Source organism: Prionailurus bengalensis, chromosome D2, assembly GCF_016509475.1.
Source record: "Prionailurus bengalensis isolate Pbe53 chromosome D2, Fcat_Pben_1.1_paternal_pri, whole genome shotgun sequence".
Classification (NCBI taxonomy): domain Eukaryota; kingdom Metazoa; phylum Chordata; class Mammalia; order Carnivora; family Felidae; genus Prionailurus; species Prionailurus bengalensis.
In genome coordinates, this window is record NC_057351.1 from 31,238,566 (window position 1) to 31,253,390 (window position 14,825).

At 47.8% G+C, this 14,825-nt stretch overlaps 1 protein-coding gene across 4 annotated transcripts in view; it reads left to right on the plus strand.

Annotated features, from left to right (window-relative positions):
• The first annotated feature begins 3,921 nt into the window (after window positions 1-3,921).
• The window catches only part of SGPL1 (sphingosine-1-phosphate lyase 1), a 60,598-nt gene continuing 49,694 nt past the window's right edge, over window positions 3,922-14,825 (plus strand). The window contains exons 1-2 of one of the 4 annotated variants that reach the window (XM_043596549.1): window positions 3,922-4,013; window positions 4,787-4,848. In XM_043596549.1, coding sequence (XP_043452484.1) covers window positions 4,822-4,848 — 27 coding nt within the window. In that variant the 5' untranslated portion in view covers window positions 3,922-4,013; window positions 4,787-4,821. Of the gene's footprint in view, window positions 4,149-4,259; window positions 4,326-4,786; window positions 4,849-14,825 lie in introns of those variants that run through there. The other 3 variants (XM_043596547.1, XM_043596550.1, XM_043596551.1) reach the window with 3 other exon arrangements.

A 14,825-nucleotide genomic window follows, 5' to 3' on the forward strand; every position in this document is an offset into this window, starting at 1 on the left:
TTGGTTTAGCCAGTCACAGAGCCCAGATTTGGATCTCAACTGAGTTCATCCTAGACATGCGTGGTTCAGATTAAACTGATGTTCTTGGGTCCCTCTTGTGGGTCTGGGCCTCTGTTGGGTACACATGTTCCCCTCCCGAGGTACCATCACAGCCCTGGGGTAGATGCTATTAACCCTTGTTTGACAGCTGAGGAAGCCCAGGCTCAGCCCAGCAGACTGAGTTGTCTGAGGCCAAGCAGTAATCTCTGGGTGGAAGCCGCTCTGCCTGCCTTCAAAGCCATTTTGTCAGCACAGCCCCAGCTGGTTTCCTTCTGCCCCAGGAAGTTCGTATTTGTTTGCTTTCTGATAAGCAGCCACTCTGGTTTTGATGCTTTGCTAGGAGTGATCACGCAGCCTAGACGGCAATGGGTGGCTTCCTCAGGAAAAGCGGGCTTCCTTGGGAAATGACTCTTGTTTCTCAGGGCTCGGCCGCTCTGACTTGTGGCACCTGGGACATGTACCTCAGTGGCCCACTGCACCTTGCAGTCTGTCCCAGAGCGGCAACCTCTGGGCACAGAGTGCTCCCGGCCTCAGGTGCTCCCATGTCTGGCTGGCCCTTAGCCCTCCTTCTTCTCAAGGCCACTTGTTTGTGTTGGCTGGTTCCGTTGTGTCACCCCAATCTGCTGCTCTTGCCTAGTTTCCCACCTTTCCTTGGGGAGGGCATTTTAGACTCCATGAACAGAGGTCCTGCGGGGGGCTTTCCTGTGGGCCCTTCCTTTCCAGGAGGGGTTCCGAAGCTACGAGGACATCTGCCCACAGCCCTGTCTTGAGGTCAGCTTCCACAGAAGGTCCCCAGTTGGGAGGGGAGGTGTCAGGGACAGGAATGGAGTCATGGGTAGCATGTCCCTGCGTTTTGGAGCGGGGCATGTGTCCTCATGGATGGGGGGAAGGCTGTCACTAACTTGGCCATGGAGAGCTGTCATTTTAAGAGACCCAGATTTGCTGGCAAGAATTGTTTTGAAAGAAGCCGTGTAGGGAAAAAAAAAATCCCAGACCATATTTCTTCTCACTCTGCCCCCTGGCACCCCAAGCCCTCCGTCATCAGCATGAATTTCCGTCCCTCACCTGGTTCCCCCTAGGTATTCCCAGTCCCTCCCAAGTGTTTGTTATCCTGGAAGGCACCATGACGCCACCAAAGGCCAACGTGGGGAGCATTAGTTCTCCTCCTCACCCCTCTAAATATTCACCACCCCCCTTAAGCCGTCCCAAACATACGGTCTTAATAAAAACACCATGCTTTCTCTGCAAGCAGGGCATCCTGGGAAGTACTTCTCAAACTTTATGGTGTATGTCTATCACCAGGGGGTCTTGTTTAAATGTACCCTCGGATTCAGTCTTCTGGAGTGGGGTTCCAAGATCCAGCATTTCTAGCAAGCTTCCAGGTGATGCCAGTGGTGCTCCTTGGGAAACCACACTCTGGGTGTGGAAGTCACCCCACCTCTGTCTCCCACCAGCCAGCGAAGCCTCTCCTAGCGAAGCCCCTACTGGGGGAGTGTCTGATGGGGGCAGAGGGGAAGCAAAACTGCCTGTGTCCCTTCTTGAGCCCCCTCTTCTTTTTTCACATCCCTCTTCCCTCGCCACTGTAATTCCCTCTTTTATTTATATCTTCTTTGTTCTCATTCCTCTTGCTTTCTCCCAAGGGCCCATCAGTATAGCTAGGACATGTGAGGTCGATAGGCAGTGGGGATTTTGTTCCATTTTGGTATAATGTGATTCCCCTGTGAAAGCTGAAATTATCTCCCTTAATCCCCATGCATCTTTTATCTTTAGCAGATTTCTACTTGATGTTTCTCTTGTAATCCCTGATGTTATTGTATAGTTAAGGGGAGTGTGGGGTAGAGGAGCAGGGGGTCTGAAGTCTCTCTCTCTCTCTGTCTCTCTCTCTGTCTCTCTCTCTGTCACACACACACACACACACACACACACACACACACACACACAGATACAACTTCTGTGCTCTGCAAGGAACTTCCAAGAGTCAAGTTCCTTTCTGGTCCTTGGTTTCTTCATATGTATACTATGGGGTTGTGCTGGCAAATAGGGGAAGGTTCCTCTCCCTCTAACATTCTTTGAGCTTAATAAATCAGCCAGCATATTTTAGTTTCTCCCTACAAAATCTGGGGCTTTCACTTGCCATCCAACTCTACCCCATGCTTCTGTGTGTCTTCTGAGTGATCACTTCTCTTCTCTGAGCCTTGGCACCCTTGTTTACAAGTTGGGAGATGATGGGAGTCGCCTGATCTGGGCAAGTTAGGACACAAACAGGGCCCCGGATGTGAAGGTGCCTATCATAGTTCTTGGCAAAATAAGTTTCTTACTCAGCTCGGGCTGTTAGAACACAATGCAAGATAAAGGTGCTGGCAGGTTCAGTTTTGGGTGAGGAGCCTCTTTCTGGCTTGCAAACTGCTGCCATGGCATCATGTGCTCAAGTGACCTCCTCTTTGTATGTGATTGGAGAGCAAGAGAGCTCTGGTGTCTCTTCCTTTTCTTGGAAGGACACTAATCCCCTTGCCGGGGCTCTGCCCTCATGATCTCATCTAACCCAATGACTTCCCAGAAGCCTCACCACCACGTTGGGGGGTAGGGCTTCAACATACGAATTTTTGGGGGGGGGGGGAACAAACATTTAGTCCACAACAATAAGGATTAGTCAATGAGGCCGAATTGGTTGGTTCATCTGGGAAGAATGAACAGACCGTTCACGATGCGTGAGGAGCAGTGAAGTCGCACCACAGAGGTGTGGGGAGGAACCAGAGATGGACCCTGTCCTCCAGTCAGCTGGCACAGAGATTTTAGAGTAAAGGATGAGAGGTGGCAGCTAAGAAAGAGACCAGGGAGAGCAGATCCTGGGATGTGAAGAAGAAATAAAACACAGGGGTGGAAGTGGGGGTGTGTGTGGGGAGAACGTGCCTGGAATCTCAAAGTAACTCTTGATGGGTAGGCATCGGCTGGAGGTCCCAGGACATTTTTCTGACCCTCCGACGCTGAGAATGCGAGTCTGCTGGGAGACAGCAGCAAGAGCGGTAAGGGTCTGGGGGTGTCAGTGCCTGATGCAGGAGCTCTGAAAGGCAGACGTTCCTCGGACTTCTGATGGGGTGGGGCTGAGAGCAAGGAAGCCCAGGGATAACTTGCTTGACTCTTTCAGAGGCTTCACCATTCTGGCTGGGAGTTTGGGAAATGCTGAGGGGGTGTGCAGAGAAGGGCCGGGCGAAAAGGGATTTCATCCTTGAGAGCAGTGGAGGAGTAACGATGGCGGTGATGCCACCCTAAGTTAGCGTCAGGAAGACATTTGCAAGGGGATGGAATTGGGTACCCTCGATTGGTGTCATCTTTGTTAAAATTTCAAGATTCCGCCTAGGGGTCATTTTAAAAATCGGTTGCAGAAAAATACCATATGCTGATCGCTGTCAGTTACATGTAACTGTGGTGCCTTTGATTCTGCTGTATTAGTGTCGTGGGTAAGTCATGCAAAATGTATTTGACACTTAGCTATTTCACCTGGAAATGAAGGGAGAAGGGGCAAATCTCTGAGTCACCTATTAAAATCCCAAAGGTCTCTCTAAAGACACATTTTGAGTGGTTGCCTTGGATCAACCTGTACAGTGCTCGGCAGGCTGACTCTCCAGGGCCTCCAAATGACCAAATGTGACCCGGAAGTTCGTTTTTATAACCAACGTCTAGCCTTAAGGAGAAGTTGCGGACCCTCTGCCTCCAGCGGGTCGCACCTCCCCCGCCCAGGGCCCTGGTGCTGGCCTCTGTCTGGCCAGCAGGCGGCGCGCAGGGCGGGGGGGCCCGGAGGGGAGGCGGGTCTCTGGGCCGGGACGTGCGCGCGCCCGACGCCGGCGCCGCGCACGCCGGGGCTGGGGAGCCATTTCCGGGCGGGGAGGGGCGGGGCCGCCGGCGGTGGGACCTCCAATCTCGGCGGCAGCTGCAGGGGGAGCCCGCGCTCCGCCGCCCCGCGAGTCTGTCGCGTGGTGAGGAGGAGCCGGGCCGGCGAGAGGGAGAGGCTGAGGGGAGGAGCGGGGAGGCGGACTCGGGGCAAAGGAGTGCAGGGGGGGCCGTTGCGGCTCCGGAAAAGGGACGGTCGAGCTGGGGCCGAGGGCTCCCGGGTGGGCTGGGCAGGGCAGGGCCGGGCAGCGCGGGGGAGGAGGGAGGGTCGGGCAGAGCGAGGGGCTGGCGGATGCCCGCGGGCGCGTTCTGAGCCTGGGCGCGGGGGGCCCGTGAGTGGGTGCGGGAGAGCGCCGGGGCCGATAGGGAGCGGGCTCCGAAACCCCAGTCCCGCGGAGGTAGGAGCGGACGTCGGGCAGCCCGGATCTGCGGCTCCTTGCGAAGAGAGGGAGGGCTCCGGGGTGGGAGGGATGGGGTCGCGGACGAGGCCAGGAGGCTGGACGCTGGGACGGGCTGCCCCCGGCGCCCGTCCGACTCTTCGCCCCGCTGCGTTTGTGGGCTGGGCCCCGGGCTCCGGTTGGCGGCGGGCTGGGCGTTTCCCCCGGGTGTCTACCTGGGGGGCTTGCTTCGTGGGAGGCTGGGCCTGGATTCGTTTGCTCAGCTGTGGGAGGGAAGGCCGGTGCCAGCAGGGTTCTCATTCGCTGGCCCGGGTGCTGGGGGTGGAGTGTCCTATCTGGGAGTGAAATCTGAGCCCTCAAAGGAGGGAGAGAACCATTTCTTGACTGCTCTAGCGACTCTGGGCGGGCAGACGCGACAGTTTAAAGCTTTGGAAGTAAACAAACCTGGTTCCCTTTTGCAGAGGGGAGGCTCCGTAAGGACAGCTGGAAGAGGAAGATGCCGAGTACGGACCTTCTGATGTTGGTGAGCTTTCCCAAACATCCCCTTTGTCATAAGGCGCTTGTCCCTTAAGTTTTATTTTTAGTCCAAAGGATCTGAGTGTGTAACTCTCACTTCTGATGCTTGCTTTTCGTAGCTGAGCCTTCCTGCTACCTTTATTTTGGGCTTAATGTTTGAGATGGGTAAGTGACTGAATTAAACATATGAATATATTTGTATTTAATGAATGTGAAGAATCTTTTACAGAATTCTTGCAACTTATTTTAATCTCTCCCTTCCCGTACTACCGGAGCAGTATTAAAACTTGTATTTAATTTTGTTTGGGTCTGCCGTATATTCGTTTAAAAGCGTGGGTCTCCCAGACTAGAGTTATGATTCCTCAGAAAGCAGATATCCTGTCTTACTTGTTTAAAGAGGAATAAACAGGGGCGCCTGGGTGGCTCAGTCGGTTAAGCGGCCGACTTCGGCTCAGGTCATGATCTCACCGTCCGTGAGTTGGAGCCCCGCGTCGGGCTCTGTGCTGACAGCGCAGAGCCTGGAGCCTGTTTCAGATTCTGTGTCTCCCTCTCTCTCTGACCCTCCCCCGTTCATGCTCTGTCTCTCCCTGTCTCAAAAATAAATAAAAACGTTAAAAAAAATTAAAAAAAAAATAAAGAGGAATAAACAGCTGTCATGGTGCTCTGTGTATAGTAAGTGCTTAACAAATGCTTGGTGAGTTAAACTGGTTTGAATTTGAGTTATTTTGTTGGACTGAGGAATATGCCTGCTTTGGTAGAAGCTGTTTTTCCCTCTTGAGATTTTCTGTGCCTTTTTGTTTTGTTTTGTTTTGTTTTTTGTTTTTAAATAACTGAGCAGGGAGAATAGCATTGCCAAATGCATGTTTACCAAAATGAAGTTTTATTCTTGGGACCTTTATGATTCCATAGAGGCTCTTTATTGTGAGAATTGCAGGGAGCCTACGGTTTTTCAGTAGCTATATAGAAAAAGAGCGTTTCATTTTTTTTTAAGTTTTTTTTTTTTTTTTAGTTGTTTTACATTCATTTTTGGGAGAGAGAGAGAGAGAGACAGAGAGAGAGAGACAGAGAGAGAGACAGAGAGCATGAGTGGGGAAGGGGCAGAGAGAGAGGGAGACACAGAATCTGAAGCAGGCTCCAGGCTCCAGGCTCCAAGCTGTCAGCACAGAGCCCACGCGGGGCTCAAACCCACAGACCATGAGATCATGACCTGAGCTGAAGTCGGTCGGGCAAACCGCCTGAGCCACCCATGCGCCCCAAGCATTTTATTTTTAATAAGCTATTTCTCTGAGCCTGAGGTCTCTTTGTGCAAAAGCATTGATTTAAAAACCATTCCGGGGCACCTGGGTGGCGCAGTCGGTTAAGCGTCCGACTTCAGCCAGGTCACGATCTCGCGGTCCGTGAGTTCGAGCCCCGCGTCAGGCTCTGGGCTGATGGCTCAGAGCCTGGAGCCTGTTTCCGATTCTGTGTCTCCCTCTCTCTCTGCCCCTCCCCCGTTCATGCTCTGTCTCTCTCTGTCCCAAAAAATGAATAAACGTTGAAAAAAAAAATTAAAAAAAAAAAATTAAAAAAAAAACCCATTCCTTTCCCTTTTTTTTTTTTTTTTAATCTCACTATCGCAGAGAATTGGTAGCCATCTCTGGGAACTTGGCAAAAGTGAGTAGTGAGGGTGTGTTTTGTACCCGGTGCTGACTTTCTGTAGTGGCAAAACCTATAGGTCTGTGGGAAGGGTAAAGAGGGAAACTAAGTTGTGATTAGTTCAGGTGTGAGGCAGAGAGCAAGGATGATTTTAATTTTTTTTTTTTCCAACGTTTATTTATTTTTGGGACAGAGAGAGACAGAGCATGAATGGGGGAGGGGCAGAGAGAGAGGGAGACACAGAATCGGAAACAGGCTCCAGGCTCTGAGCCATCAGCCCAGAGCCCGACGCAGGGCTCGAACTCACGGACCGCGAGATCGTGACCTGGCTGAAGTCGGACGCTTAACCGACTGCGCCACCCAGGCGCCCCTTGCAAGGATGATTTTAAAGGCAGGTCAATACTTGGTTTATCCACAGATCCTGGTGAAGAGTTCCCCTAAAATAGTTTCTTGCCTCAATTGTCATGGATTGTCAGTGGATAATAAATAGCCTTATGTGATTTTATTTTTTTTAAAAAAAAATTTTTTTTTTCAACATTTATTTATTTTTGGGACAGAGAGAGACAGAGCATGAATGGGAGGGGCAGAGAGAGAGGGAGACACAGAATCGGAAACAGGCTCCAGGCTCTGAGCCATCAGCCCAGAGCCTGACGCGGGGCTCGAACTCACGGGCCGCGAGATCGTGACCTGGCTGAAGTCGGACGCTTAACCGACTGCGCCACCCAGGCGCCCCGCCTTATGTGATTTTAAATTCTTATTGCAAGAGCCACATGTTAGGAAAATTGGGAGCTGTAAATAAGTAAAAGGAAGCAACCCCCAATAATTCCACTAGTCGGAAATAACTACCGTTAGTACCTTACAGGGTTAATGCAGAATGATTTGTAACTATTGACAATTTGCTTACAGATCAGTATCTTTATGTAAATTAGGATTTCTGTGTGTGAGTAGGATATACCCTCGTGCCCAGAGATGTGCTTATTACTTCTTGGGCCCATGGGCTCTCTGTAGCAGTGTTTTTATTCAGAATGTCAACTTTGGAATCAGTTTTGTTTTGGAACATTTCTGTAGCAATCACCACTACTTTTCATTTTCTCATTTGATGATCTAGAATATTTAGGGTGTTGATTTGCTTGTTGGTGTAGAGAATTAATTCACACGGATAATGGCTGGCCCTCAAGAATCCTCATGCTCTAAAGATATGGCACTTGTTCCTTGAGGTGCTTTCTCTGGAAAAGTTGTTATTCCTACTTTTCTTTTTTTAAAAATTTTTTATTTAAAAAAAAAATTTTTTTTTAACGTTTATTTATTTTTGAGACAGAGAGAGACAGAGCATGAACAGGGGAGGGGCAGAGAGAGGGAGACACAGAATCCGAAACAGGCTCCAGGCTCTGAGCGGTCAGCACAGAGCCTGACCCGGGGCCCAAACTCACGGACCGCGAGATCATGACCTGAGCCGAAGTCGGACGCTTAACCAACCGAGCCACCCAGGCACCCCTTCCTACTTTCCTTCCTTCCTTCCTTCCTTCCTTCCTTCCTTCCTTCCTTCCTTCCTTCCTTCCTTCCTTTTTGTTATTCATTCTTTGCCTGTGCTGTGCTAAAGAATCAATGGCTAGGGCCGGGTGTTCAATGGGGGCATTAAACCATCATTATCTGTGTTCTTTAGTTACTTTGTATGAAGCAGGAGACTTGTTCTGGGCCCTTTAACTGGGAAGAAAGGACCCTAGTTAATAAAAAATAGCCTGCATGCAGGGCAGCGTATTGTAGAACCTTAGAATGTCAGAATTAGAAGTAATCTCGGAGGCTGTATGATGCAACTTCTTACTTACGTTGTATAGGAGTCCTTTTTTGAGCATCTCTGATAAATGATGTCTAGTCATCCCTCCTTTCTGCTGGGGGAATAAGATAGACATAAGCTAGGAGATGGTACACGGTGGATCCAGGAATAATAGAAGTCTGATAGTTAATACTTACTGAACAGGTATTACATGTTAGGTGCAGAAATAGATACTCTACATATTTATTTAATTTTCACAATGACCCGTGGAAAAATATGCTGGCATCCTCCTTTTGTAGATGGAAAACTAGGCTTAGGGAGGGCACCACAGTGATGAAGTTTTAACCACACTTAAGTCTTACTTCGAATCCCTCCTTTTCTGCTTTGCAATGCTGTCTCTGGGCCACATTCCCCATAAGGGACAGAAGAGGTTGGTGAGCTTTGTGACTGATGCGAGGGGGTTTGTGTGGACTGGGACTGGGGCAGGCTGAGTAGGATAGCTGTGCCCTCTAAGGGAGCACTTTGGAAGCGAGTGTGTGGGGTGCTTTTGTTTTCTAGTACGATCTTGTCTGAAAATCCATATTTTTAAAAAAGTGTTTTTAAATGTTTATTTTTGAGAGAGATAGAGAGAGACAGAGTGCGAGTGAGGGAGGGGCAGAGAGAGAGGGAGACACAGAATCTGAAGCAGGCTCCAGGTTCCGAGCTGTCAGCACAGAGCCTGACACAGGGCTCGAACTCATGAACCGTGAGATCATGACCTGAGCCGAAGTCAGATGCTCAATCAGCTGAACCACCCAGGCACCCCTACATATTTTTTTTTATACAGGTCTTGTTTATTTTCTCTCACCTTGCAGTTAGGGCACTATATTGCAAACTTAAGAGTTATATTCATATAAGTGTAATGCTGCAGTCTTTGAATTTCGTTTCAGAATAATAAAGGGGCATACCACATATTTGTTATAAAGAGAGGGCGTTCGGTTTGATAGGGTTGGAAACTGTTGTGTGGACAGGATACCGTGAACCAAAAGCATGAAGATGAACTGGGGTCTGTCCGTGACAGACCTTGTATTCCAGAATACAGAGCTTGGGCTAACAGCCCTCAGTGCTTTCTTGCCCTTAATTTTGTCCTCTTTTGATAATGTGGTTTGCCTGCCTTCTTCCACTTGCTTACTTACGGCATGTCACGGCCTGTAATACTTTCCACCTGTGTTTCAGAGAGTAAGAGGGGTGAGAGTATCCATCGGACACTTGCGATGCTTTCAGAAGAATGTCAAGTCCGGAAATTTTTTAAGGAGTTTTTCTCCACGTTGGCAACCATTCTTTTCATCCAAGTTCTCCTCCTTCCTAGTGCTAGGGAATGGTATCGCTTCGCAAGTTGTCAGATACTTCCGGTTTTTAAGAAAAGAATACTTTATGAAGCCAAGTCTTCTCCTTAGGTGGCTTTTCTCTTGTGAATGGTGCGGTGAATCGTATGCACCATGACAGTGCTGGGTAGAGTTTGAGATAGTTTATCTAGGGCCAAGGTTCTCAGATAAGTGTGATTTTGCCCCCCCCCCCCCCCCCCCCCCGCCCCACCTCGGAACATTTGGCAATGTCTGGAGACATTCTTGGTTGTCAAACTTGGGTGCTAGTGGTCAGGGATGCAACTAAAGGCCCTACTATGCACACAGTCGTCCACTCTCAAGAATTATCTGGCCTAAAATGTCCGTAGTGCTTGGGTTGAGAAACCCTGGTCTAGGGTTCCTTACCATAGGTAATGGCATCTGGGTAGCCTTTGCATTCATACAGGTAGGGGACTGAGTCTTGTCTTAGAGTTTAATGGGCCCGTTACAGTGTTACTTAGGGTTGTTTTGCCCATGGATGAAGTCCTGCTTTGGGATATGTATTTTGGACAATATACAGCATAATCTTCCGTAACACAGTAAAATCGTAAGAAATGTTTTCCTTTGCAACATTTCTGCAGCACTCTCTTGATTTGGAAACAGTAAGCCTGTCTCCATTTTGTGTTTTGGGTTCAGATGGAATGTTTCTAGACCTTAGAGCTTTATCTTTGAGCCTTGAATCTTTTTCAGGCATGCTTTCTTTCTGAATGTCTGATAGGATTTGAGCAATAAACCAAAAAATCGACACTAAAAGCTCATTTGTAGTATTTGAATCTGTTGTCTTATTTGTAGGATTGTCTAGAAGAAAGGGAAAATTCATTGGGACTGGTAGGACCTTTAAAATTTTGTTGACAATTTGAATGGCCCTCATAAGATAAGTACTGTATTTGGCATTGTTCCAGCCTTATTAGTAAAGTAAAACTTTAACGGCAAGTTTGATAATTTTTCCAGCTGTTGGTCTAAAGGAAGGAGGGGTTATAAATAGAAAAACCTCAGATCCCAGTTTTTGGCTTGGCTTTGCTGTCTGGGTGTCAGGAACTTTTAGTAACGTTTGCCTTCTTAACTAGGCTTTGCCCAGTGTCCTGTTACATAGTTTGTATACATTGGTGGCACAATTGGCCGTCATCGTGGGATTAAGAATTTTCTATGGGAATTGATTTATAGTGAATCAGGAAACATGCAGAACAGAATTACTGGGAGAAAAACCATGCTGTGGGGTAAGAGGAAATACGAGGCATCTGGGAAGATAGAGTAGTACAGGCTGAGTCATCGGTTGAATATATCGATTATCTCCTGGGAGCCTCCAGTAGTGGGACTGAGGAGATGAGAGGACTATTTACAAACTGGGCAGAGTCGAGGAAGACCAGTAGGGGTTGGCGAAACACCTCGAGGCCAAGAGCCGTTAGCATTGTTAGGCTTGAAGGGGCAAAGGTGCAGTAGTTTCTGGAACCTTGAGAGGTTAGCTGTAGGCGAGAGTGACCCATAGGATTTCTGCCACTGCCAGCCGGTAGCCCTGCAGGAAGGGAATCCAGGGGCATAAATACCTCAGACTCTGTCAAAATTTTCCCACCCTCTGATCTCATGCTGGAGCCTTTCGCTGGCCAAACCCAACCGGAAAGGGAGCCTGGGTGATTTACTTCATGGAGGGCAGCCCGTTGAGGCACATAGAGGTGGAAGGTTGGGCTGAGGGCGTGGAGGAACCAAGGGAGGATAGCCAGTGTGCTAAAGTTGAGGTCAAGTTAGTTTTGAAAGGCACAAGCGAGAAGACAGCTTGTTAGCAGACTCTGGTAAAATGGATAGGAGATGGAATGTTCTAGAGAAGGAATGTTCTCGCCGATAACAGAAGGATAGATTCAGAGGCAAAGTGTCGCCACGGCTTTGGCAAGGCCAGAGCTGCTTTTTTCCAGAGGTAGCCTCAGAATCTTAATTGCCTCAAGGGCCTTTAGAAATCCTGCAGTCAAGCTTCCCTTTGCTCTGTGGAAATCCTTCCCCCAGTGCCCTGCCAGGGGTGGGTGTGGGATGCTTTCTCAGGGAGCTCTTGCCATTGTTGGACAGCTTGAATTGTCAGAAAGGTTTTCATTTGTCCAGATCACTGAACACATCCATTCGGGTTAGGTTTGGCTGCTTATGAGAGAAAAACTAAAGTCGTGGCGATTTTTAAAAGGTAGAAAAAGACTTCTCTAAAGTAAGAGGAACCCAGAGTAGACAATTCGTGGCTGATGTGGCCATTCCTAGGTCTTTGAGGAGGTTCCCCCGCACACGGTGTGTCCCCTCCTGGTCCAGGATAGCCGTGCTGAGCTTGAGCTGTCAGGTTCATGTTTTCTCAGGTAGGAAGAGGAAGGGCAGGAAGAAGGGCTTGCCCTGCTTTTGGGTTGAAGGTGTTTTCACGTGGAACTTAGCATACATACACAAGACTGTATAAAGCACATCGCTGCGTTTTAATAAAACAGTCATAACATCTATCCCCCAGGCTAAAAAATAGAACATTTGGGGCGCCTGGGTGACTCAGTCGGTTAAGCGTCCGACTTCAGCCCAGGTCATGATCTCACGGTTAGTGAGTTTGAGCCCTTCACCGGGCTCTGTGCTGTCGGTGCATAGCCCGCTTCCAATCCTCTGTCCCCCTCTCTCTCTGACCCTCCCCCATTCACGCTCACTCTCTTTGTCCCTCAAAAATAAGTAAACATTTACAAAACCCTTTAGGACATTTACCTCCAATCCCTGATGACATCTCCTTTCCTTCCCTCTAGGGAGAACTATCCTGATTTTGGGAATAATTATTCTCTTGCTGTGTTAAAGGAAAAAAAACAAAAAGAAAAAAAGTGTTACCCCCATGTATACATTCCCTAAGTTCAGTTTTGTTTGCTTTTTCACTTGCTGTAAATTGATTTATATGTATTTTTTGTGGTTTTCCCACGTTGCTCGGTGTTTGTGAGACTCATCCATGTTGGTCTGTGCAGTTTATTGGTTTTAGGTCCTTGATTTTCACTGTTGCATTGTATGACTGTCACAGATTATCCGTTCCATGATGGGCACTTGGGTGGCTTCCAGTTTGAGGCTTTTTTGAACATTACTGTTAGGAACTTTCTTATATGTGACAGGGGGTCAGAATTGCAAGTTTTTCTGGGATTTAGTCCTCTTGGTGGAACTGCTGCATTATGACTTCATTAGATAATGGCAGACTTTTCAGAAGAAGCTGCAACAGTTTATACTTCTAGCAACAGTATATGAGAGTTCTTGTTCCTACACAGCTTGGCAAACCTGGTATTTACAAGGCTTTTTTACTTTTTGCCAGTCCAGTAGGGGTGAAGTCTAATTGATTTCCAGGTGAATTCCCCTAATTACTAGTGAGGGTGAGTGTCCTTTTCAAGGTCTGTTGACTCTTTGGAGCTCCTGTTTTGTGCGGGCCTCTTCTAGCCTTATGCTTTATCAATTATTTGTTTTTCTTTGTAGTTCTATTAGATTTTGCTGTATGTGTTTTGAGATTTTGTTACTAGGTGCATACAGATTTAAAATTGTTATATCTTACCCAGGAGGTTGTGCTTTTTATCTGATAGTGCTTTTTTGAGTTCATATAATACAGCTGTGTGAGCTTTTTGTCATGAAATGGCCAGATTGTAAATGTTTGAAGGAATGGCTTGCCTGTTGTATAGGCAGAAACTGTGGAACAGTCTTCCTCCTAGTCCATTCTTATGGCACATTGTTATTTGTATGCCCTATTATCCCATGAAGTGGATAAATCACCTTTATTTTATTTTAATTTAATTTAATTTAATTTAATTTTTATTTTTTTAATTTACATCCAAATAGTTAGCATATTGTGCAACAATGATTTCAGGAGTAGATTCCTTAATGCCCCTTACCCATTTAGCCCATCCCCCCCATACCCCCTCCAGTAACCCTCAGTTTGTTCTCCATATTTATTTATTTATTTATTTTTTTTTTTTTTAAATTTTTTTTTCAACGTTTATTTATTTTTGGGACAGAGAGAGACAGAGCATGAACGGGGGAGGGGCAGAGGGAGAGGGAGACACAGAATCGGAAACAGGCTCCAGGCTCTGAGCCATCAGCCCAGAGCCTGACGCGGGGCTCGAACTCCCAGACCGCGAGATCGTGACCTGGCTGAAGTCGGACGCTTAACCGACTGCGCCACCCAGGCGCCCCAATGTTCTCCATATTTAAGAGTCTCTTCTGTTTTGTCCCCCCTCTTTTTATATTATTTTTGCTTTCCTTCCCTTATGTTCATCTGTTGTATCTTGTAAAGTCCTCCTATGAGTGAAGTCATATGATACTTGTCTTTCTCTAATTTCACTTAGCATAATACCCTCCAGTTCCATCCAAGTAGTTGCAGATGGCAAGATTTCATTCTTTTTGATTGCCGAGTAGTACTCCATTATATATCTATACACCATATCTTCTTTATCCATTCATCCATCGATGGACATTTGGCCTCTTTCCATACTTTGGCTATTGTTTCAACGTTTTTTTTTTTTAATTTATTTTTGGGACAGAGAGAGACAGAGCATGAACAGGGGAGGGGCAGAGAGAGAGGGAGACACAGAATCTGAAACAGGCTCCAGGCTCTGAGCCATCAGCCCAGAGCCTGACGCGGGGCTCGAACTCACAGACCGCGAGATCGTGACCTGGCTGAAGTCGGACGCTTAACCGACTGCGCCACCCAGGCGCCCCCATACTTTGGCTATTGTTGATAGTGCTGCTATAAACATGGGGATGCATGTGTCCCTTCAAAACAGCACACCTGTGTCCCTTGGATAAATGCCTAGTAGTGCAATTGCTGGGTCATAGGGTAGTTCTATTTTTAGTTTTTTGAGGAACCTCCATACTGTTTTCCAGAGTGCACCAGCTTGCTTTCCCATAAATCACTTTTGAATTTAAAATGAAGTAGAGGGGTGCCTGAGTGGCTCAGTCAGTTAAGCGTCCAACTTTGGCTCAGGTCATGATCTCAAGGTTCGTGGGTTCAAGTCCCCCATCAGGCTCTGTGCTGACAGCTCAGAGCCTGGAGCCTGCTTCGGATTCTGTGTCTCCTGTCTCTGCCCCTCCTCGGCTCATGCGATGTCTCTCTCTCTCAAAAATAAAGAAACATTAAAAAAAATAATTACAAAAGAAGTAGAGTTCTCGGGTGCCTGGGTGGCTCAGTTGGTTAAGCGCCCAACTCTTGATCTCGCCTCAGGTCGT